The 24,041-nt window shown below is 38.8% G+C and overlaps 4 protein-coding genes across 8 annotated transcripts in view; 3 read left to right on the top strand and 1 right to left on the bottom strand.

Moving 5' to 3' along the window:
* Positions 1–3,690, top strand: part of LOC149596181 (multidrug resistance-associated protein 1-like) — a 28,604-nt gene extending 24,914 nt beyond the window's left edge. The window contains exon 5 of the mRNA XM_089861533.1: positions 2,926–3,690. Coding sequence (XP_089717659.1) covers positions 2,926–3,267 — 342 coding nt within the window. The 3' untranslated portion in view covers positions 3,268–3,690. The remainder of the gene's footprint in view (positions 1–2,925) is intronic.
* A 2,578-nt stretch (positions 3,691–6,268) lies between these two features.
* Positions 6,269–24,041, top strand: part of LOC149596178 (uncharacterized) — a 32,201-nt gene continuing 14,428 nt past the window's right edge. Inside the window, exons 1-2 of the mRNA XM_089861539.1 lie at positions 6,269–6,456; positions 6,592–6,682. Of these exons, the coding sequence (XP_089717665.1) occupies positions 6,418–6,456; positions 6,592–6,682 (130 nt within the window). The 5' untranslated portion in view covers positions 6,269–6,417. The remainder of the gene's footprint in view (positions 6,457–6,591; positions 6,683–24,041) is intronic.
* On the top strand, positions 12,051–17,479 carry LOC149596180 (uncharacterized). Of its 5 annotated transcripts, none has more exons than XM_089861530.1 (6): positions 12,051–14,804; positions 14,932–15,268; positions 15,342–15,616; positions 15,781–15,950; positions 16,210–16,935; positions 17,002–17,479. In XM_089861530.1, the coding sequence occupies exon 1, from the start codon at positions 12,558–12,560 to the stop codon at positions 14,034–14,036; it is 1,479 nt and encodes a 492-aa protein (XP_089717656.1). In that variant the 5' UTR covers positions 12,051–12,557; the 3' UTR covers positions 14,037–14,804; positions 14,932–15,268; positions 15,342–15,616; positions 15,781–15,950; positions 16,210–16,935; positions 17,002–17,479. The 5 variants fall into 5 exon arrangements, with proteins under 5 accessions (XP_089717656.1, XP_089717658.1, XP_089717657.1 ...); XM_089861532.1 differs by having other exon boundaries at positions 12,051–15,268; positions 15,342–15,461; positions 15,531–15,616; XM_089861531.1 differs by having other exon boundaries at positions 12,051–15,268; positions 16,210–16,620; positions 16,719–16,935.
* Positions 18,236–19,110, bottom strand: LOC149596179 (uncharacterized). Its single transcript, XM_089861534.1, has 2 exons — positions 18,892–19,110; positions 18,236–18,828 (listed from the first exon to the last, which is right to left on the bottom strand). The coding sequence occupies exons 1-2, from the start codon at positions 19,064–19,066 to the stop codon at positions 18,236–18,238; spliced, it is 768 nt and encodes a 255-aa protein (XP_089717660.1). The 5' UTR covers positions 19,067–19,110.

Below are 24,041 nucleotides of genomic sequence, written 5' to 3'. Positions count from 1 at the left end.
TTATCTGAAACGCGGCTGCAATGATCCTGCAAATCATCTGAAACGCGGCTGCAATTATCCTACAAAGTATCTGAAACGGGCCTGTAATTATCCTACAAAGTATATGAAAAGCGCCTGCAATTATCCTACAAAGTATATGAAAAGAGCCTGTAATTATCCCAAAAAGTATCTGAAACGCGCCTACAATTATCCTAAAAATTATCTGAAAAGCACCTGCCATTATCCTAAAAAGTATCTGAAAAGCACCTGTAATTATCGTATCTGAAACGCGCCTGTAATGGTCCTTAAAAGTATCTGAAACGCGCCTGTAATGGTCCTTAAACGTATCTGAAACGCGCCTGTAATGGTCCTTAAAAGTATCTGAAACGCGCCAGTAATGATCCTGAAAAGTATCTGAAACGCGCCTGCAATTTTCCTACGAAGTATATGAAAAGCGCCTGCATTTATCCTGCAAAGTATCTGACATGCGCCTGAAACTATCCTAAAAATTATCTGAAACGCGGCTGCAATGATCCTGCAAATCATCTGAAACGCGGCTGCAATTATCCTACAAAGTATCTGAAACGCGCCTGCAATGATCCAAAAAAGTATCTAAAACGCGCCTGCAATTTTCCTACAAAGTATATGAAACGCGCCGGCAATGATCCTGAAAAGTATATGAAACGCGCCTGTAATGGTCCTGAAAATTATATGAAACGCTCCTGCAATTTTCCTACAAAGTATCTGAAACGCGCCTGTAATGATCCTGAAAAGTATCTGAAACGCGTCTGTGATGATCCTGAAAAGTATCTGAAACGCGCCTGTGATGATCCTGAAAAGTATCTGAAACGCGTCTGCAATTATCGTAAAAAGTATCCGAAACACGCCTGCAATTATCCTACAAACTTAGCAATTTCTGACTGTAACATGCATACAATATATTTGGAAGGTACAGTACTTGTAATGAGCCTACAAACATCCTGATTTCTTACGGGAGTTACTATCTCCCCTCTGTTTTCTAGCTGTAAGGTAACTATTTTATGACTCTAGAGTTGCTAAATTTTGTATACTGGTGTACTGAGTTTTCCAACGGAAGATATTTTTTCTGCAAAACGTCTAAAATGTTCTGCATTGCTCTCTGGAATCACCTTAATTTTGTCTGAAATTGAACATTTTTCAGGTTTATTCCAGTATTTTTCCAGAATATTCCAGTTTATTTGCAATATATTGCAGATTCTAAAAAATCTAATTAACAGCAAAAATGCAGCCGTAAATTTTTGTACGGGTAGAGAATTACCCGTAAATTATATCCTAAATGTACACAATATCCTAAAGATACACCAAAATAATAACACTTGAGTTAAAGGACGCTAAATGCCTTCAACACCAATAAGTTACGTGACGTCATACCTATTCACGAAAAAATAAATTCAAATTTCGCGCCAGCAAATTAACAGTCAATGAAATCTTACACCACCACTAGTGGGCGTGACAATAGTTATGCATCCCCCCGCAATAACCCCCCTCCGACTAGATTGAAGAACGAAAAGGGGGAAGCAATGAAAACCCCCGGCCACACAGACTTTCTTATACGGACAATCTGCAGTATATACTTTCTAACGTATCACCATAAAAAATACGCATGTAAACTATTCGATGCAAGCAATTACAGAATGAACTTTTAGTAACTTAAGTTTATGAATTTAAGTGACGTTGTATGTTGTATATACACGATGGTGCAATTTGTTTGATCCACGGAAATAACATAAATTGTTTTGGGCAATTGGTATGTGGCAATTGTTAACCATAACTAAAATACAACTAAAGCCTTGATCAAAAAGAAAGATGAAAAACTTACTTCAAATGATATAAAAACCTCTATTAAATGTAATTATTTACCCAAATTACTTTTTAGACGAAAATTCGACCTGATAACGAAGTGCTTGTTATTAAGGGAGTGGGATTAGGCCTAATTAGGAAATCCAAATAATGGTGTTCTTTCAAGCTCGGATGAAATACCAAAATAATTAATTCGCGTTGTCTAAACTTGCCTTACTGTCGTCTGCTCTCATATTAGGAATTCACGGGATAATTAATTAGTTAAAGTACAATAATTAGCTTTCATTAATTAAAAAACAAAACAGATAATTTTCTCATTTGATTAATGCTTATTAATTTAGTAGTATTCCGAAAACTAACTTCGCTGTAGTTTTTTAGTAACGCCTATGACAATATCCTTAAAAACCGGGAAAAATTGTATGCTTTTTCTATGGGACGCTAACCCTAAAAAGGTGATTTATTCGATTAGCAATACAAACGGGTGCCTCCCGGACCTGTAGAATTACTCATCTAACCTATCTCTACCGGCGTTTCCCTATTGCATCGTCATCTACGTGCACTATTATTTTAGCAATAATTTCGAAACAATAATTATTAAATATTAATTCTGATTAATTGCAAATTTTATTTATGAGAAAAACAATTTGAAATAACTTGGGCATATGTATGCAAAATTAGGCCAACACGATGGCGCTTAATAGGGTCTAGTTCTGAGGTAGCCCACCTGTCTTTAGTCCCGAGTATTCCTCCCTCATTTTTTCGTCCCACCACTACCAGACCCAATCGTTTCCGGCGTGTATTTCTCTCAGAATTCGTATCCACCCCCTATCATCCTTGATGTAACTTAACTATTGCTAAATTACAGTAAATAAATACGGTTAAGTTTTATTACTGAACGTTTTCAATCTGAGGTTTCAAGCATACACAACACTCGACACAAATAAGGTCTCTTCGAGAAAAAAAAGAACAAGATAGTATGTGGTACACCCAGCAGCTTCGAATAAAGAGGAAATCGCGAGATAAATTAGTACAGTTCCCCTATTCTGGTTACCGCCGGCCAATGACTAGATATACTCGTGTAATCTTTCAAATTATCTCGTTTATTAGGTTGAGCTGATGAATCTGAAGGACAACAGAATCAAAATGATGAGCGAAATCTTGAACGGAATCCGCGTCTTGAAGTTGTATGCCTGGGAGAAGTCGTTCGAGGGAATCGTTCTTGAAATCAGGAAGAAAGAAATTGCACTCATGAAGAAACAAGTCTTGTTGCAAGGAATAAACATTTTTATAGCTAGCGGCTTTGCGCCTTTGGTACGAATAATAGAAATTTTACGCAAAGTTTATTGTAAAATAACTAGAACACGGTGCCTTCTTGTCAAGACGCATTGCGTTGCACACGCACGTCTGCGTTCTGACAATAGGCAATTTACTGCTAACGGTCAAGTATAGCGACTTCTGTTACCAAAACCAAGTTTTTCTTCGCTCCTCTAAAAAAACATTTATTTACTCAATCCTAAAAGGAATGAGTTAAATTAATGGTTAAAGGGATAGAATCAATCTTTTGACTACTAATGAAAAGCTTTCATTTTTTTAAATCAGATAGAACCTAAAATTACGTTTTCTAAAATATATAGATATTGATAGTTTTAATAACTTAACTATTTTTAATTAATGTTTAAAATTATTAGTTTTCGGTGCCGCTCCGATCACTGCTCCCTCTACAGTCGTTTGCAAAAACACGAGCGAAAAAACTAAATTACCCCCGCCACCCTACTCTCACACGGAAATATGGTAGATTTACTCCTAAAAGTAGTTTTCATACTATTCTGCATTTTCGCCCAAATAATATATCTCATTTCGATACGGATGCTTTGAAAGTTATAAAGGAAGGTAAATAGTTTCACTGTAATTTTGGTGTTCAAAGTAATAGTTTTACTATGTTTAATTACAATTAAAAATATGTTAAAGCCTAGATTAAGGCCATTAGGCTAAAATAAAGTCATACCATTATTATACCATTGCCGCCTCTATTATAAGGCCGGAGCGCGCGGCTCCCGAGGTAGGGAACATTCGCGGGGGGGATGAAACCTCACTTCTCCGATAGACGGAGCTCGTTTGGAAAGAATTTAAAAAATTAAATGGCGCGTAAATTCAAAGTCTTGTAATGGTTCCTTTGCAAGAAAGACGAATTATATAAGTTTTTGGCTTATCTTCTCTAGGAATTAGAAAACTAAATATAAACAGAGTAGCTTTAAAAGATTTTATTTTGTTTTATAAGAGTAACAAGAATTCTTATTTTGATTTATAAAGTGACAATTTTTATTTTGATTTATAACAGTGACAATTTTTATTTTGATTTATAACAGTGACAATTTTTATTTTGATTTATAACAGTGACAATTTCTGTTTTGATTTATAAGAGTAACAATTTTTATTTTTATTTATAAGAGTGACAATTTTTATTTTGATTTATAAGAGATCATGGCGGTTGAAATTGATTTTATTGTTACTACCGTGTTGTCAGTAATAGTTAGCTTCCCCATTCTCATTAATATCATCTTTAAAGAATTTGTCAAGACAATAACTTGCATGCCACGTTCACTTCCTCCAACAGCATGTGATTGACACAGTTCTCCTCGACCTTCGTTGGTTATAACTGGCCTTGAAATTGATCGCCGGCTGCAGTTAGATGATCCGAAGTCGGTGCTTTTAAAATGCCTGCTACAAATTTTCAGTTCAGAACTTCCGTGCAGGAAGGTTTCAAGATAAGCCGAATTCCCTCCAAATATTGTATATATCCATTTTTGCCTTAATGTTTGGTCTTTCGGAAATGAATGAAAGGTAATGCGTCTATTATCACAAAGTCTCTTCCTTCCCTTCTGATGGCAATCTGGTGCAGCGCATTTTACCATTTTGTAGTTATTTTTCAAATTCTAATTACTCCTTTGAATTACATCCTAACATTGAATTAAAACTAAATTAGTAAATTTTAAGCCTTGGTTAAATGTGAATAATAGCCTCAGGTTTAAAAATTATGACGTCACATTTTTGTCCAAACGAGCGCCTCTCGCGACAGAAAGCGGCGAATTAAAATGTTAGATTTTGAGAGGGGAAATATCGCGCGCTCCGGCCTTATACAATAGAGGCGGCAATGATTATACATGGAAGCTAAGCCTTTGCCTAAATAGCGCAAGGGTCTTCTCAATAATGCGCCGCTTCGCCAGTGAAGGTGAAAAGCTACTATACACGGTCTAGAGCTCCCTACATTCTCCTATTTCCAAACAACCAATGAATCAAGAGACATTAGCAACGTCACTGTGTGAAAAACAAGTTGGGCGCTATTTCGCGGCTAGTTTGAATTTCAAAATATCTAATGTACTTTTCTTAATTTTAAACGTTTTAATTCGATTTTTTAGCACACATAATTTTTGGCACATTTTTACCTAAAACTGCCCTCATCTTGTAGTAGTCAGAAAACATTGATTCTATCCCTTTAAATAGAAATTATTAAGTTTCGTTTAAGAATGTTACGAAACTTACCTTTTACAAATATATATATAAATATATATAAATATATAAGTTCTTCTTATTCATTTTCGATAAAATCAATCGGAACATTTATTCTCAAATTTGCAGCTTTAAATAGAAAGGACATTTTTGGTATCTCACAGAAAAATTTAAACAAGATTGAAATATATAGAACAAATTCCGCAGTAGACTATGTTGGAAGAAGGCTGTCTCAGGAAAGGGTCATTCATCTAACGTCATATATGTTAGTTTGTAAAATTTTAATATATCAAAGAGATTACGAATGATTTGTGAAAGCCTTACAACTGGCAGTGGTAAAATGCTTACATGGACGTAATTGGTGGGAATGCCCTGATATGAGCGAATCGAATAATAGCGATATTCATTACAGTGGTTCCCTAAATAGCGGTTTCCCAAAAACCCAGTTTACCCTTTACGGCATTTCCCTATACAGCGGTTCTCTTAAAGGTGGCATACCGATACAGCAGTTCCCTAAAGCTGCAGTTCAACCGGGATGTGAAAAACGTTAGTCGTTTATGATGGTGTAGGTTTGGTTACTTGAATCTCAATAGTATTAGGATAGGTTAGGCTTGATTATTTGAACCCCAGTAGTATTAGGTCAGGTGAGGTTAGGTTGGGTTTGATTATTTGAACCCCAATAATATTAGGTCAGGTTAGGTTAGGTCTGATTTTTTGAACCCCAATAGTATTAGGTCAGGTCAGGTAAGGTTAGGTTAGGTTTGCTTTGGTTATTTGAACCCCAATAGCATTAGGATAGGTTTTCGTAATTATTATCTGAGCTTTGGCTAGATTCGGGAATGGCAAAAACTTATATATCAAGGATTAATAGAAGTAGGCATATATTTTTATTTAGTCATCTGTTAATTCTGCTATTAAATTCCAAGGCTTGGGGCCCCTTTTTTCCGTGTTTACTAATACAGAAATGTTTTTCTAAATGTTCAGATTACTGCACCGTGTTTCGCCGTGTACGTTTTAATTGACGACGATAACCTTCTCACCTTGAGAAAAGCTTTCGTGTCTTGGCAATTGATACGATTATTGGCGACATCAATGACGACCTTTCCGGATTTAGTAAATACCCTAGTTTTGGTAAGAATGGATTTAAGGGAGGGTCAAAAGAAAAGTCACTTTTTTTCTCTTTCAAATGGGTAGGATTTATGGTTAGCCCTACTTTTAAATAAAACATGTCAAAATGACACCAGTGCAATAAAGTATTCTTTACAGACGCACGTGTCGGTAAGAAGAATTGCAAACTTGTTGAATGGAAGGGAAACCAAGGATTACGTGGAGCACTTGCCAAGCAATGCTGAATATGGTAAGTCGATAGAGATACGGATAAACGAGAAATATTTCATAAGCGAAATTCTTGGAAAAAGCTGTAATAAAAGGTACAAGGTTTTACTTGAGAGCACTGAAAAGAAGTGAACGAACTTTCTTCGTTACCTTGTATGAAGAAAAAGACCCTCGTAGAATTGTCATTACAGTTTTAATGCGAAAGCCAAGGAAATTTTTAATAAAGCTTTGTCCACATTGAGCTTGCGCTCGCGTGTTCGCGCCTTCGCCTACCTTCGCCTGCCTGGGAGCACTGACATCCTTTTCTCGAAGCAACTCGTGGCACTTTTAAGCCCACTGTAACTTCGTGATGGGTACAGGTAAAAGTCTGTAATTTTGCTTGCCGCGAGGACTGTCAATCCTAGCTATAGTTTCCAAATTTCAAGTTCCTACCCTATATACCTTTCGAAATATCGAACGTGAAATTTACCTTATTTTGTCACTCACTCACTCACTCACCGATCATCATAATTCTAAGGTACTTCTAGGGTAGATAGAAACTTAAAATTCAGGATTTAGTTTTCATTTATTTTATAAAGCACAGAAAAATTAAAACATCCCGAAATTTTTATAAAATTGTTCTTTAGTTCTTTATTTTAAAACTAGATGGCGCTGCCGTTTTTTCAGCAGAAATAGTGTGTGTTCTTGATGAAAGGACGTAATGGTCCAAAGTTAACCGAAAGTTAAATATATATTATAGCTATAAGGAGTAGTAGTTTAAAAGAATGTGTCGTAACTGATGCTATATTCTTATATTATCTTTATTACATATTCTCTGCGGGTTGAAAGGGGTAATTCAGCGTAAATAAGGACAAACGTTAGCGATTATATTGGCAAACGAAGTACCACGAGAGGGCCTTGTTTTAATGTAACTACCGAAGTATAACGAGAGGGTCTACAAAAAGAAGTGAGATCCTATGAAAAACATTAACATGTACAAAAATGGGACAAGCCTCGCCTCTTGCCCTTTCCGCCGTAAAACGTTCTGAGATCCCATGTAGAGCCAAGTCTGCCTTTTGTTCTCATTCAATCGCCAATTGAACAATTGTTATAAATAGGTGTTTCTCCAATTTGTCTGGGCACATACCAGCTTGTTTCGGGACGGGTTTACTTTTTTTGTCGACGTCACAATAAATACGTTCAGTGAAAGGTATCAAAGATTTCGATTCAGTTTAATACATAAAATTGGTTTATCTCACTGAACGCAGCCAAAACGTCACTCTAAAAATTCGTTTATTTGTTATGTCGTCTGCAAGAAATTTAAAATTACTGCTTAGGGCACGCTAAGGCCCGGAGATATTTTTATTATAAGAAATTATCTACCCAAACAGTTCAAGTGTTCGTAAAAACTCTTCTTGGCGAGCTAAATTATTTTTTAAACCGTTGAAAGACAAGAACTTAACTTTGGGCGAAAGTCGATTACAAAGGAAGGAATCCAGTTTCCCGGAGGGACCTAACTACGATGGGAAACCCAGACAAACCAAACCGAACTGAACTGAACTAGAATAAAAACAGTAAAATTTGACCTTCTAGGATTTCAAGAAACACCTATTAAGTCCTTTTCCTAATTAATAACCAATATTCTTTGACTCTATCATTATTATACATCTTTGTTCGTATCAAAAATATCGTGACTTGGCAAACCTTATAAACATGTACATAAGGTTATGCATAACCCGCCTTATATACTTGTAAATAGGGTTAAGCCTAACTCACCATATAATTTGTACATATAGCCCAGGACTTTTAGGGTTTGACCTAGAACATTTGAACATAAAGATGAAAATTGGTACATGTGTTGTTTTTGACGCAACAAAAAATATTCTAAAAGTCCCCTGCTGTAGAGCGCGAGCTTTCGCCGCCATCTTGGAAAATGGCCGCCGGGAATGCCAGCTACAATGTATTCCACGTTCTTCTTCAAAAATTATGAAAATTGGTACACATTATGATTGGAACCACATGAACATCATGGCCAAATTTTACAGCTCTGTGTTCAATAGTTTGGTCGCCATATTGGAAAATGGCCGCCGTTAATGCTAGGTACAGTAAATTTCACCATGTTGTTGGAAAATTATGAAAATTGATAGGTATTACAATTGGTTCTGTGTGAACCTCATAGTAAAATATTGAAGCCATTAATCAGATAGTTTGGCCGCCATGTTGGAAAATGGTCGCCATCAATGTCATATAGGTGTATGGTTCAATAATTATGAAAATTGGTAATAATTATGTTGAAGACCGTTTAAACATCATACTTGAATATTGAAGACGTGCTACTGATAGTTTGGGCGCCATCTTCGAAAAAGACTGCTGGAAATGCTAAATATATTTCAAATATATAAATCTTTTTGAAATTCCTCTTTTGAATAGATGATTTTTCTTTAACGTAATAAACAACAAAAAATGGATATCTTTAAGTCGAAATTATCGACGCCATCTTTAAAAATGGCCACACGAAAATCATTGCCCTAAAATCTAAAAAAGGTAAGTTATTCTAAGCTGTTATTCTCAACATGTTGATTAGAGAATATGATTTTATATGGGGTTTATACATTCTAGTGTTGTTTAAGATTAGAATTTTGACAAATCTCTAGCACTTCATACATATTCATCGTTCATCCTGAAGATTTTTCATAATAATTGTATGTCAGAACCCTTGATTAGGCGCTACACCTAGCTGGGGGCCTTATCACGCCCATCCCCATCATATTCCAAATTGAACCTGCGAAACCGCCGTCATGGCACACGGGATCGTCCAGTGGGCCCGACAAACGCCACTTGAGCAGGTGAGAGAAGCTGGACACCGTCAGCGGCGAGCCCAGTCAGGAGGTGGTCGGTGACAGGGAAGGATTAAGGCAGCAGAAGACTCGAGGGGACGGGGGAGTTCTCTCCAAGCACAACAGTGCCATACGGCCCAAACAAATAGTGTATCCGCGACCCCTAGAGGGTTGCCAATAGCGGGGGCGAGCCATGTCAACACCTGGGCGGGGGCGAAGCGGTCTAGCAAAAACTTCACGGAATGGGGCAAGGAACGGCCTGAACCAAGGGCGAACCGAAGGAACTCCCGAACCGTCACACCGAACTCAGGCCCCCTCCGCCACGACAAGTCCTTTGAGTTAAAAAGGTTAAGAGAACACTTCTTTCATTTACGTGTTGTAACTGGGTGTGGTTATGATAATGCGTGGATTAAAGTAATGACAGATAATCAACATCTTACAAATTTGTTGCGCTTTTTTAATGACCATATTGCATCTAAGGAAGCCATAGCTGCTGCCGATGAGAGATTTCTTTTCGCTTTTTTTAGGGTGATAATTGACACGTCTCGCTTCAACTATGTAGATATTACACGTATAATGGAACCGTTGCCACACATACTGTCAAGTCCTCATTTGATCTCGCTAAGCTTCATCCAAGAACCGACGCCGCAAAACTACATTTTTTCCGAGCGTATCTTCAAGTCCAACAATAGCTAGGAAACGATTTAATCCCGAACAGTGGGGATTGGTTCGCGATCGCGAAAGTCGAAGACCCATTCACACCATCCTCCTTCCGGCATCAGATGAACTAATAATAATACTCATTATTTGTACCTGCAGTCTGCAGAATATCTTGTATAAAGAACTGTGAATGTAGACGATCTGGATTAGCTTGCTGGGCATTTTAGACTCAAAAATAGTTATTTTTTGTGGCGTTTTATACGTTCATGAAAATCATCTATTCAAAATAGGAATTTCAAAAAGATTTTTATATTTGAAATATATTTAGCATTTCCAGCAGTCATTTTTGAAGATGGCGCCCAAACTATCAGTAGCACGTCTTCAATATTCAAGTATAATATTTAGACGTGCTTCAACATACTAATTACCAATTTTCATAATTTTTGAACCATATACTGTATCTAAATGGCATTGATGGTGGCCATTTTCCAACATGGCGGCCAAACTATCTGACTAATGGCTTCAATATTTTACTATGAGATTCACACAGCTCTGATTATAATACCTATCAATTTTCATAATTTTCCAACAACATGGTGAAATATACTGTACCTAGCATTCACGGCGGCCATTTTCCAATATGGCGACCATACTATTGAAGACAGGGCTGTAAAATTTTTTCATGATGTTCATGTGGTTCCAATCATTATGTGTACCAATTTTCATAATTTTTGAATAGGAATGTGGAATACATTGTAGCTGGCATTCCCGGCGGCCATTTTCCAAGATGGCGGCGAAAGCTCGTGCTCTACAGCAGGGGACTTGGCTCTACATGTGATCTCAGAACGTTTTACGGCGGAAAGGGCACGAGGCGAGCCTTGGCCCATTTTTGTACATGTTAATGTTTTTCATAGGATTCGCATTTTCACAACAGTTCACGAAAAACATATGCGCGACTGTTCAGATACGCGCAAATATTTTGCTTTCCAATTTTGAGAGCCAACGAAATTTCAGCAATCATTGAGCCATCTACGTTGTCCATATTTATAGATTGTACCAGGGTCCGCCATTTTCGTAGCGTATTCTTAATTTTAAGAGATTGGAATGTCAATTTTACCATAATTTTTCATCCGTATGGTATTTAAATTTTATCATAGTTTTTCATCCATATGGTATTTAAATTTTACCATATTTTTCATCCATATGGTATTTAAATTTAACCATATTTTTTCATCCATATGGTATTTAAATTTTACCATAATTTTTCATTCATATGGTATTTAAATTTTACCATAATTTTTCATCCATATGGTATTTAAATTTTAACATAATTTTTCGTCCATATGGTATATAATTTCACCCACGTCAGCTTGGCAACACCGTGCAGTCTCTTGAAAGAGGTAAATATTCACAGCTTTTACGGCTACTTACCACGGAACGAACTACTGCTTTCATATTATATAGCTCGTATTCTCTCATACAGTACCATTTTTAAACTATTCTAAGAGAGTGGTAATTAAATGAGCTCTTTTGAGAACAGACGCCGAGAGCGAACCCCACCTACTCTCTCAGCAATCAGCTTGAGGTAAAAGCGCCTTTTGCACAGAACTACAATTCGGGCCCTCAATATATGTGGTTAAAATTTCAAAGATATAAGTTTAATAGTTTACTTTACAAAAAATAAATTTCCTTCATTTCAATAAAAATAATCAGCGTTTTCGACTAAAAAACTCGAAATTTTTCCATGGAAATAACATGGGAAAATATTTTAGAAATAACCATTTTGTGGAAGCCGTATTGAAATAACTATACGTTTGTTTGATTTGAAAATGGTTTTAAACAAAAGCCTCATTCTTAGATTTTCAGCTTTCCAATTTTCATTCATTAAATTTAAGTTAAGTATCTTTTATTTTAAATATTCAACATCATTCCAACCTGCGATATTTTATAATGAATATTCCCCGTAAAGAGTCAGTTTAGGATGTTAGCACGATTAAATCTAAGCTATTTGGTCCAGTTATCGTGGTTGAAGCTAGATTATCGAATTACCGATAATTAAGCTAGATTACCGATTACCACAAAATTTAGCTAGATTACCGATTAATGGTAATTGATATATTATAGAACTATCAATAAAAGACTTAGACGATATAGACCAATAATAGATCTAACAAGATAAGCTTAGTAGGACCGATAAGATAAGCAAACTGATATACATATAAACAATGACAATGTAGCATAACGCTCAGTTGTATTTTGCATGGCTTGATAATAATGTAACGTAGACTCCCATTCCTGGACGCTCCTTCATATCGTATCATGGTGTCAGATACTTGAGCCCATTGCCCACTCGTCGCAACCCAGTCCGCGGAAACCACGCTCCCTCCCGTCGCACCACCCGCGTCTTGCATCAAGACCTCCATGTCTTTTAAGAGCCCTGATACCTTCGACCCCGGTACCACCAACCCCGCTGCCGCCTGGACCGAGTACCAGCAAAGCTTTAAAATCTACGCCTTAGCCGCGAAACTATCGGCAGAGCCAGCAGACATCCAAGTCGCCATCTTCCTGCACATTCTCGGACCATCGGGTCGCCGCGTCTACGACACCCTGAACATTCCTACTCCACCGGAGATTACCCTGAGCCGTATCTACGAGGCCTTCGACGTTTACTACGCGCCATACAAAAACATCATCGCTTCTCGCTACCTGTTCTTCACTTCGAACACACAAGAATTCGACTCGTACATCACCGACTTAAAAACAAAAGCGGTACAATGCGACTTCGGCGATCAACGCTCGTCACTAATATGTACTCAAATCGTCTGTGGAATATTTAAAGAAGAAATTCGACGCGCTCTACTCGCTGAATCAAACCTGACCTTAGACCACGCCATCATAAAATGCCAAGCTGATGAATCCGCCACAGAACATGCCAGCACCATGGGACTCTCATCACCAACCGACCAATCAACGTTGGCGGTCGATGCCATCCACAGCTCACGGCCCCGGCACCCTTACCGGCACCCAGCCAACCGGATCAATAATGACCCACAGACTCTCCGAGCGAAACGCCAATACCGCCACTCAAATACTACCCGCACACTCAACCGACACCCGATGCCACAGCAACGACAGCCTTGGGAAACACACCGCCAAGGCCCCCGTCCAAGCACGCAACCACGATGCCCATACTGCGGTACATCGCATCACCGGCAAAGCACATGCCCTGCCCAACATTCCCGCTGCTACATATGTTCCCGATCTGGACACTGGGCCTCACAATGCCATGCGCAGAACGTTCAAGAGGCACACCTTGCCCCAGTTGCACCAAACTGGCCAAATGATGACACGCCAGTCGAGTACTACTACAACACGTCGCATGAAACCGAAGGACTATACGACACGATATATTGCTCCGAACTCACCCTTCACTGTCACGACATCACCTCCCCGCGCACACAGGGAGACGAATGGTTAGAAACCATCTACTTCGCAAAGAACCCAGTCATCATGAAACCCAATACCGGATCCCAGGTCAACATTATCCACGAAGGGATCTACAACAGCCTCCCCATACCGCCACCTATGCACAAACCACCATTCACGGTCCGCACATACTCCGGCCACACGGTAGACATCACAGGAGTGATATACCTCAGGTGCGCATCATTCGCGGCGGGAGCAGATCAATGTTTCTACGTAACTCCACACAAAAGAACACCGATCCTGGGCGCAACAGCCTCAGTGGAGCTCATCCGCCGCAACAAAAAAACAAGCCATGCCGGTCAACGCGCAACTCTTATGAGAGAACGCCCACTACCGCTCCCGCGGACGGTAGATGCTATCGACGCCACCACTGCGTACACCAAAGACAACATACCAGGACACCGGCTGAGATAATCCGAATGTATGGAGACGTCTTCGACCGCATCGGAAAACTTCCAGGAAATCATAGAATACAACTCAAACCAGGAGCAATCCCATCGATCAGCGCTCCGCGCCAAATTCCACACGCCCTGCAGCAACAAGTCGCTCAAGAGCTAGCACGTCTACAATCTTTTGGCATAATAGTCCCCGTGACGGAACCGACAGACTGGGTTCATTCCATGGTAGTAGTACGACAAGAAGGAAAACCGATACCAGTCCGGATATGCATCGACCCACGCAAGCTCAACCCTGCCATAAGACTGGAACCACATCCAATGCCAACAGCGCAGGAAATATTCTCGAACCTTCATGGTGCTGACAATTTCACAGTCTTAGATGCACAAAGCGCATTCTGACAAGTTGAGCTCGACCACGACAGCTCGCTACGGTGCACGTTCGCCACTCCCTTCGGACGATTTGGTTTCGTACGTCTTGCTCTCGGAATCTGCACATCGTCATCCGTCTTCCAAAGGATAATGCATTCTATCAAGAGAAAATAGAAGAGAGTATAATACTTGGTTCAAAATTTAGCTTTCGCCCTGCTTTCCACCTCGTTTGAGGGTCGTCCAGGTTTTTACCCCCCTTAAACTTCAAGTAGCCAATCAGGAGGCTAGAGGTTATATATTGTGTTTTTTCAAAAGTAGTGCAGTTCAAGGGATTGTGGGAAAGGGAGTCGCTCCTCGTTCGCCGCCTCTAAGCGTAGTCTGCTTCCGACTGGATTCGCCTCGTCAGTGAGATAAGGTTTTAAATTAGCTTCTTTTGTTTATTTTAGATGACAATTTAACTATGCCTCCGATAAAATCAAAAACTAGTGTTTCTAAGCCAGTGCTAAAAAATCAGGTTTCACAGTGTAACTTTTTTTTTGAAGCAAATTACTCATAAAAGTATTCAAACCGATTGTTATGACCAAGGCTTACCAAAAGTTTCAAAGGAAAATTGCGCTCAAACAGAAATATTTGGGATGTTAGTACCACAATCGGTGTGGAATAATTTAAATTCATTTGAGGGGAAAAAACGAAAGCGAGATATTGGAACTTCAATCGAAGAAGCCCTATTACTTTCGTAAGTATTATCACCACCAACTAAAATAAGAAAAACATTACAAAATGAAAAATCGGAAGCTGCAATAATTTCTAACCCTGAAGTTCCTGAACAAACATCAGTTCTCTCTCTTTTGGATGATTATCTTTCAACTCTGAATTTCAGTAAGACTTTTCTTTACTAATTATAATTAATAGTATCCGATTTTACCTACAACCTTAATTCTTATCATAACAGAAGGGGTTCAACGATTATTTAAAAAAAATTTCTTCGGGGAGATTGATCAGCTTGAAGTGATGAGGGAAAACACAGTCGATGTGTCTTTTTATGGAGAAACACCCATTAAATTGATATTCCGTAAAGATGGAAAATTGATTATATCTACTCTATTTCAAAAGTGTGATAGAGTTCAGTATTATAATGCAGAAACTGAAAATCTTGATCTCGGTGTTATAATGAATGCGATGGATAAACTGAATGAGTCTCATTATTTTTATCCTGGGATCCCCAAAGTATATATTGTTTATTTATTTATTAATTGGATATTAGACAGATTAAGTTGAGCAAAGAAAAAATTTAACTTCTACCCGTTGATATTAGAAGTTATTTTTTTTTTTGGAGTGCCTTGCTGTATTCTGAAACAACTCTTTAACTCCGTATTCAAATACTTCTGTAGGTTGACTGCGCCAATTTATTATTGACCAAGACTCTACTCTGCTTTAACACTCCTTTTGAAAGATATCAATCAATTCATTGTAAAACATGGTTCAGTTCACCACCAAATGTGGCGAAAGTACAACTTCTGGACGGAACTTATCAATGCCCAGATTGCAGAAGTTTAAATTGGTAACGACTAATGATTCAATTGTTATGTTATTTTTTGAAAGCAATAAATATATTTCGGTGGCCAAGGGCCAGATAACTCATGGTTATGGTGTGGGCAACAAGTAACAATCTGAACAATGTAAACATTTTAATCGGAATCCCAAATATCTAAACTATTTGATTGATATTTGTGTAAACCAAGGGAGTTATCTACCCTTCGATAATGACAAAAACCTTGTTGCAGATTAAGACTAATCAAACTTACTGTGTGATTCCTTAGGTACTTAAAAGATCGAAATAAAAAAGCTCAGACGTTATCACCAACTCGGAAACTTAAAAGAACGCTTTGTAGCTCAAGTTGTCCAATAGGCATGCTAACTCCAAATTCAAGGATGAAGAGAATCATTAGAAATAAAAGCTTGGGAAATAGTCAAAAAAAGCAAATTAAAGAGTTGGAGAAGAAATTAGGGAAAGCTAGGCTTGAACTGTCAGAAAGGCAAACTATGAACTTAGTTCATTGGTCTCTAAAATTAATAAGAACGGAGCGGAAGAACTAAAAAAATTCTTCAAGAAGCAGCCACTAAAAATCCTTCAATTGGTCATGCTATGAAAAAATCTTGGGAAATGGATTCTGAAGAAAATGTTAACGATTTTTTTAAAGATCAAAAAAGGTGTAAGAGTGGATCTAATGGTAACAGATGGAGTCCTTTGACGTATAGAATTGCTCTTGCTATTTACTGCCGATCGCCAGCTGCTTATGAGGCTTTAGCATCATTTGAAATTTTGCAGCTACCTAGCATTTACACAGTAAAGAAAAAAGCGAGAGAAATACCAATTGAACCTGGAATAAACTTGCAATTCCTTAAAAGCGAGTCAAACCGATTTGATGACTTTGTGAAAAATTACCCTAACAATATTAAACCCCCAAAGGAGGGAGTTTTGATATTTGACGAGGTAAAAGTTATTGGAAAGCTCCAGTGGAATTCCCGCAACCATAAATTTATGGGTACTGCTATGAATCCGAATGATTTTCTTTCAATGCAAGATATTTATAAGGAACAAAATTTGTCAGAACTTCTTGAAGCTGAGTATGTTCTACAATTCCTTTGGAGGTGTTCAGCTGGCAAGTTTGACATAAATGGCCCTTATTTCACAGTTCTGAGATGTATCAGCGCCTTCGAGTCTGTCAACTTGAGTGTTACTGGCTTAGTTTGCGATGGTGGATCTTCTAACATTGCTTCATTACGTCAAAGTTTAGGAGTTGATCGCCTTCCTACCCACACAATTACTGATAATGGAACAGTAAACTTTAAAATTATGCCGAAGTTTCAGCACCCTACCAAAAAAGATGCTTCTATCTATTGGATTATGTGTCCAAGTCATCAATTAAAAAACATGATCAACGCGCTCAATCATTCGAAAGACGAAGACACAAGAGGATTTTCTATCATGAAGAATGGCGAATGGGTTCAGTTTGGTTGAAGCAACTTATTGAAATGAAGGAGAGAGATGATGATCGCAGGGAAAATTATGAACTTGTTCACGTTAAAGGTCTACGGAAAGAACATATAATTAGAGACGCATGGACTAAGCTCAACGTAACACCTGCTCGCATCATGCAACAAGATTCCGTTCTTAGCGAGCTTTATAATTATGCTAACCCAATGCAAGAAGAAAACTCTGGTAGAGAAGGGAGTCTGGAAAAACCCACAGACTATGAAGAAGTAATGGCATGCCATGAATATCTGCGAGCCTGCAATAAAATATTCGAAAATGGTTTGTTATCTAAACAGCCTGTGTCTTCAATTGATTCTGCTCCAATAAAATCGATGTTGGAGGGGCTTAGTTATTTTGAAAATTGGGCTCGGCAGTTTATTGATGCTGGCGGTGAAATTGGGAATGACAGAAGATTTTTAGCATGGCAAACTTGGGAACTACTACGTATTTCAGTTTACGGTTTTGTTGCTTTTGTTGAAGATTTCAACGCGAGAAATCCTAACCAACATATCTACCCAGTTCGTATTAATGGATCTGCTGTAGAAACTGTGGTCAGCCAAATGAAATACATCGCAGCGTCCAAGTTAACCAGCATAAACTTTCCAACCGTGAAAAGGGCCTTGTATGTTAAAAATTGCACAGCCACTGCTCAAAACGCGGAAGTGGGTTATAGAAAAAGTGGATTAGAAAACCTTGAAAAGAATGTCTTATAAAAATTTATTTTGTTTGTAAACAGTTAATTTTACAAATACTGAATAGTTATTAATCATGAAAAAACGTTATTAAAAATCACAGCTGCTTTTGACTATTTAATCTTTGAAGATCCTTTTTTTCATAATTCTCTCACTTTGACGTCGAACCCGGACGGGGCTAATAACAACTTGACTAGCATCTTTATCCTTTAAACATTCAGCCCCCAATTTAGAATTAACTTGAGATCGTTTTGGAACTGAAGCTGCTGCCTTTAATTTTGATGTTTGTACGTTTTTTGTGGCTTTACCCTTGGCTTTCACTTTTACTTGTTTTTTATCACATTTGGTTTTAGGTTTTCCCTTTCCATTGGCACATTTTCGTGTTTTGGAATCCTTTCTTCCTTTTATCTCTGATCTCTTTTGATTTTTTCGTTTCTTATTGGTAATTTTACATTTTGTCCCAATGCTGAATAGTTTGCACCTCAAATTCTGGCCTCCACGACTCCTATTTCCTTTCACCTCGTTCCTTCTGTTTACTTGGCATCTGATTAAATCGGCCAATTTTCCGTGGGCAATCTTCCTCTGCCAGGCTGTTCTAAACATTTCTAATTCATGTATTGAGAAGGTTTGAGTTTCTGGTATTAATGAAGTTGTGAAGCGGAACATTTCCCTAAGCGCTTCATCATTCGTGACTTTTCCCATTACTACTTCTAAAGATAACAGAATGTTTATTAAAATAACTTCTAAATATTTTAAATATTTATTGTGCTTACTTATTGTATTTGCAGGAGCGTAGCTGACACTCAATCTTCTAAAATTTTCAATGACTAGATCATTAACTGCGTTAACATATGGCATTAGGGCTACATTCGGAAATAACATTCCTCCTCTATCTAGTTTAATTAGAGCTGGTGGTAAATCCCGAGGCAACTTATCAAAATTACGCATTGATTGGGCGATTTTTAAAAGTAGTTCTGACTTTTCTTTCTCTATTTTTCCAAGTGGTCTTTTCCCTTTAAATTGTCTTACGCTTTCATTGAGATTGTCTTTGTTCAACCTCCATATTTCTCCAAGAGCTCCTCCACCTAATCGCGTCATGGTATACAATTTATCTGTGTTCCTATGTCGCCTCACAGTGTTCTTATGAACTGAATTGGTCACGGCTTTTTGATGATTAGTAGAGGTTGTTGGATGGCATAGTTTTTCTTGCTTGGCTTTCGCATACAAATCCATAATTTTAAAACCAAACCATTGCAAAGTAACACCAATTTCATTTTCAAATTCTTTCCCTTTCTGTACTTTAGCTACCAACCCGATAATAAATTCACTCCAGGAATAAAGAAAACGCGAATAACCACTTTTTTCTTCTTTAAATTTCTCGTAAAACGTAATGTATTGGGTACACATAGCTTTAATTAAGCTTTCTAGCTCCCGATTATTGATCCAAGATAACACTAACTCTTTTCGACGTCCAGTTTCATCAACAGTGAAGAATTCATCCTTAAATTCATCCAAGAGTAAATCTAAGTCAACGTTACCCTCTTCATCCATGGTTAAATACAATGATATAACATATAATTTATCAAGATGTAACTACAGCCACATCACTAAGTCCAAGTCCAGAGTTACTAGCAGAAGACAGACTACACTATGATGTACACTCATGTACTGCCATCTCTTGTAGCGCGCTTTAAACTCAATTTTGCGGGAACTATTTTTTCTCTCTAAAAATTGTGAGGAGGCTATCCTGGGAGGGGGGGTCGCAACGCTTGAGCGGTAGATATATAACCCCTCAAACAAGGCGCAGCACGCGGAGGCTGAAGTATTATACTCTCTTCTATTTTCTCTTGATTCTATATACCCGCCGGCACAATTCCCCGCGATACATATCTCGACAGATGACTTTCTATTGGCTACCAGGAAAAACATGCACAATCGGACCCTCATCACAGTCCTAGAACGAGCTCGCCAGAATGGACTTACAATCAGCTCCAGTAAGATGCCACTCGCCGTCCCAGCAATTACCTACCTGTGCTACCGAATATCTCCGAGGGGGCTCGAAATCGCACCATCGAAAACCCAGGCGATCCAAGCCATCCCACCACCGACGGATCGCACAGCACTACAGCGTTTCTTAGACATGATAAACTACCTGGCCGAGTTTCTGCCCCAACAATCATCGGAAGCCGCGCCCTTGCGCAACCTCCTGAAAAACGATATCACCTTCACCTGGGATACAAACGCCGACGCAACATTCAACAAGCTCAAGCGACTGGTAACTACCGCGCCAATACTGGCCCTATTCAACCCAAGCCTCCAATCAACGATTTCGGTCGACAGCAGCTGGAAAGGCGTAGGAGCCGTTCTAATCGAAGCCAACAGGCCAGTCAAATACGCATCGACGTCTTTCACCACCACACAGCAAAACTATGCCCCCTTTGCGTGAACTACTGAGGATAGTTTACGCCTGCGAGCGTCTTCATGACTACGTCGTGGGAACCAGCTTCATCGTTCAGACAGGCCACCGTCCACTAACATCATTAGTTCAAAGGCCACTGCACCTACTCTCACCACGACTTCAACGGCTCGTCCTTAAACTAGCGAAATACAACCTGAAGGTAACCTACGTACCCGGCTCGCAACTGTACGTAGCAGTCACACTATCTCGAGCACCACGTAAAGAGAAGGGCATAGATACAACGGACCTCGAAGGAACATGCGTAACGCTGCACACGACGACAACAGCCCTCCCGGAAAACAAGATAGCCAAGATCAAAAACGCGATGCCCACTGACACAGCATCCCAAGCGCTACTAAAGTACATACGACAAGGGTGGTCAGCAACCCCCAACAAAATCCACCCTTCCTTAAAACCACTCTGGGGAATTCAAGAGGAGTTCCACGAAGACCACGGGCTCATTTACCGCGGAGATCGGCTATACGTGCCAGTTGGCCAACGTCCGGAAACTCTACGAGATATACACGCAGCGCACCAAGGAATAGCAGCTTGTATAACAAGGGCCCGACTTCACGTCTACTGGCCACAGATGTCGCAGGACATAACGGATCACGTAAAGAGCTGCGACACATGCCAGAGACGGAGCCTACGAACATGCCACTTCCGACCCACCCTAACACACCACCGCAACGCCCATGGCAAATAGTTGCAACCGATAATTTCCACCTCAACGAGAAGAAAATGATCCTCTTGGTAGACTACATTTCCAAGTTCGCGGAGGCACAAGAGCTGAAATCAACAAACTCCGAAGCGGTGATCAACTTCCTGAACCCCCATTTTGCCTGATACGGAGTGCCGCAGACGTTAGAATCAGACAACGGACCGCCATACAGCTCCAGCAACTCCCACAAGTTCCTTCAACAATGGGGCGTAAAGCACAACGTCCAGTCCCCACCACCCGCAATCGAACGGACTAGCGGAACGCACCATCCAGACGATTAAAAATATGCTCTTCAAGGCACAACACGAAGGGAAGAACATTCAACAAATCCTCATGGAGTACCCCCAACACATACCAGAACGACGGAAACCCCCAGAGTACAACCCTGGTGAAGCGCGGGAGCCCACAAGACCAATCCCTCCCATGAATACTGGAGATTCGAACCCGCAGACTCAGCTAGATGACCGATTACTGGTAATTAAGCTAGATGACCCATTACTGTTAATTAAGCTAGATGAACGATTACTGATAATTAAGCTAGATGACCGATTGCTGGTAATTAAGCTAGATGACCGATTACTGGTAATTAAGCTAGATGACCGATTACTGGTAATTAAGCTAGATGACCGATTACTGGTAATTAAGCTAGATGACCGATTACTGGTAATTAAGCTAGATGACCGATTACTGGTAATTAAGCTAGATGACCGATTACTGGTAATTAAGCTAGATGACCGATTACTGGTAATTAAGCTGGATGACCGATTACTGGTAATTAAGCTAGATGAACGATTACTGGTAATTAAGCTAGATGACCGATTACTGGTAATTATGCTAGATGATCGATTACTGGTAATTAAGCTAGATGACCGATTAGTGGTAATTAAGCTAGATGACAGATTAATTGTAATTAAGCTAGATGACCGTTTACTGATAATTAAGCTAGATGACCGTTTACTGATAATTAAGCTAGATGACCGTTTACTGATAATTAAGCTAGATGACCGTTTACTGATAATTAAGCTAGATGACCGTTTACTGATAATTAAGCTAGATGACCGTTTACTGATAATTAAGCTAGATGACCGTTTACTGATAATTAAGCTAGATGACCGTTTACTGATAATTAAGCTAGATGACCGTTTACTGGTAATTAAGCTAGATGACCGTTTACTGGTAATTAAGCTAGATGACCGTTTACTGGTAATTAAGCTAGATGACCGTTTACTGGTAATTAAGCTAGATGACCGTTTACTGGTAATTAAGCTAGATGACCGTTTACTGGTAATTAAGCTAGATGACCGTTTACTGGTAATTAAGCTAGATGACCGTTTACTGGTAATTAAGCTAGATGACCGATTACTGGTAATTAGGCTAGATGACCGATTACGGGTAATTAGGCTAGATGACCGATTACTGGTAATTATGCTAGATGACCGATTACTGGTAATTAAGCTAAATGACCGTTTACTGGTAATTAAGCTAGATGACCGTTTACTGGTAATTAAGCGAGATGACCGATTACTGGTAATTAAGCTAGATGACCGTTTACTGGTAATTAAGCTAGATGACCGTTTACTGGTAATTAAGCTAGATGACCGTTTACTGGTAATTAAGCTAGATGACCGATTACTGGTAATTAAGCTAGATGACCGTTTACTGGTAATTAAGCTAGATGACCGTTTACTGGTAATTAAGCTAGATGACCGACTACTGGTAATTAGGCTAGATGACCGATTACGGGTAATTATGCTAGATGATCGATTACTGATAATTAAGCTAGATGACCGTTTACTGATAATTAAGCTAGATGACCGTTTACTGATAATTAAGCTAGATGACCGTTTACTGATAATTAAGCTAGATGACCGTTTACTGATAATTAAGCTAGATGACCGTTTACTGATAATTAAGCTAGATGACCGTTTACTGATAATTAAGCTAGATGACCGTTTACTGATAATTAAGCTAGATGACCGTTTACTGATAATTAAGCTAGATGACCGTTTACTGATAATTAAGCTAGATGACCGTTTACTGATAATTAAGCTAGATGACCGTTTACTGATAATTAAGCTAGATGACCGTTTACTGATAATTAAGCTAGATGACCGTTTACTGATAATTAAGCTAGATGACCGTTTACTGATAATTAAGCTAGATGACCGTTTACTGATAATTAAGCTAGATGACCGTTTACTGATAATTAAGCTAGATGACCGTTTACTGATAATTAAGCTAGATGACCGTTTACTGATAATTAAGCTAGATGACCGTTTACTGATAATTAAGCTAGATGACCGTTTACTGATAATTAAGCTAGATGACCGTTTACTGATAATTAAGCTAGATGACCGTTTACTGATAATTAAGCTAGATGACCGTTTACTGGTAATTAAGCTAGATGACCGTTTACTGGTAATTAAGCTAGATGACCGTTTACTGGTAATTAAGCTAGATGACCGTTTACTGGTAATTAAGCTAGATGACCGTTTACTGGTAATTAAGCTAGATGACCGTTTACTGGTAATTAAGCGAGATGACCGATTACTTGTAATTAAGCTAGATGACCGTTTACTGGTAATTAAGCTAGATGACCGTTTACTGGTAATTAAGCTAGATGACCGTTTACTGGTAATTAAGCTAGATGACCGACTACTGGTAATTAGGCTAGATGACCGATTACGGGTAATTAGGCTAGATGACCGATTACTGGTATTTATGCTAGATGACCGATTACTGCC

Source organism: Phalangium opilio, unplaced genomic scaffold, assembly GCF_054372755.1.
Source record: "Phalangium opilio isolate 3A_F unplaced genomic scaffold, DU_Popi_V2 ptg000390l_1, whole genome shotgun sequence".
Lineage (NCBI taxonomy): Eukaryota > Metazoa > Arthropoda > Arachnida > Opiliones > Phalangiidae > Phalangium > Phalangium opilio.
This window is presented reverse-complemented; position numbering and strand designations above follow the sequence as displayed.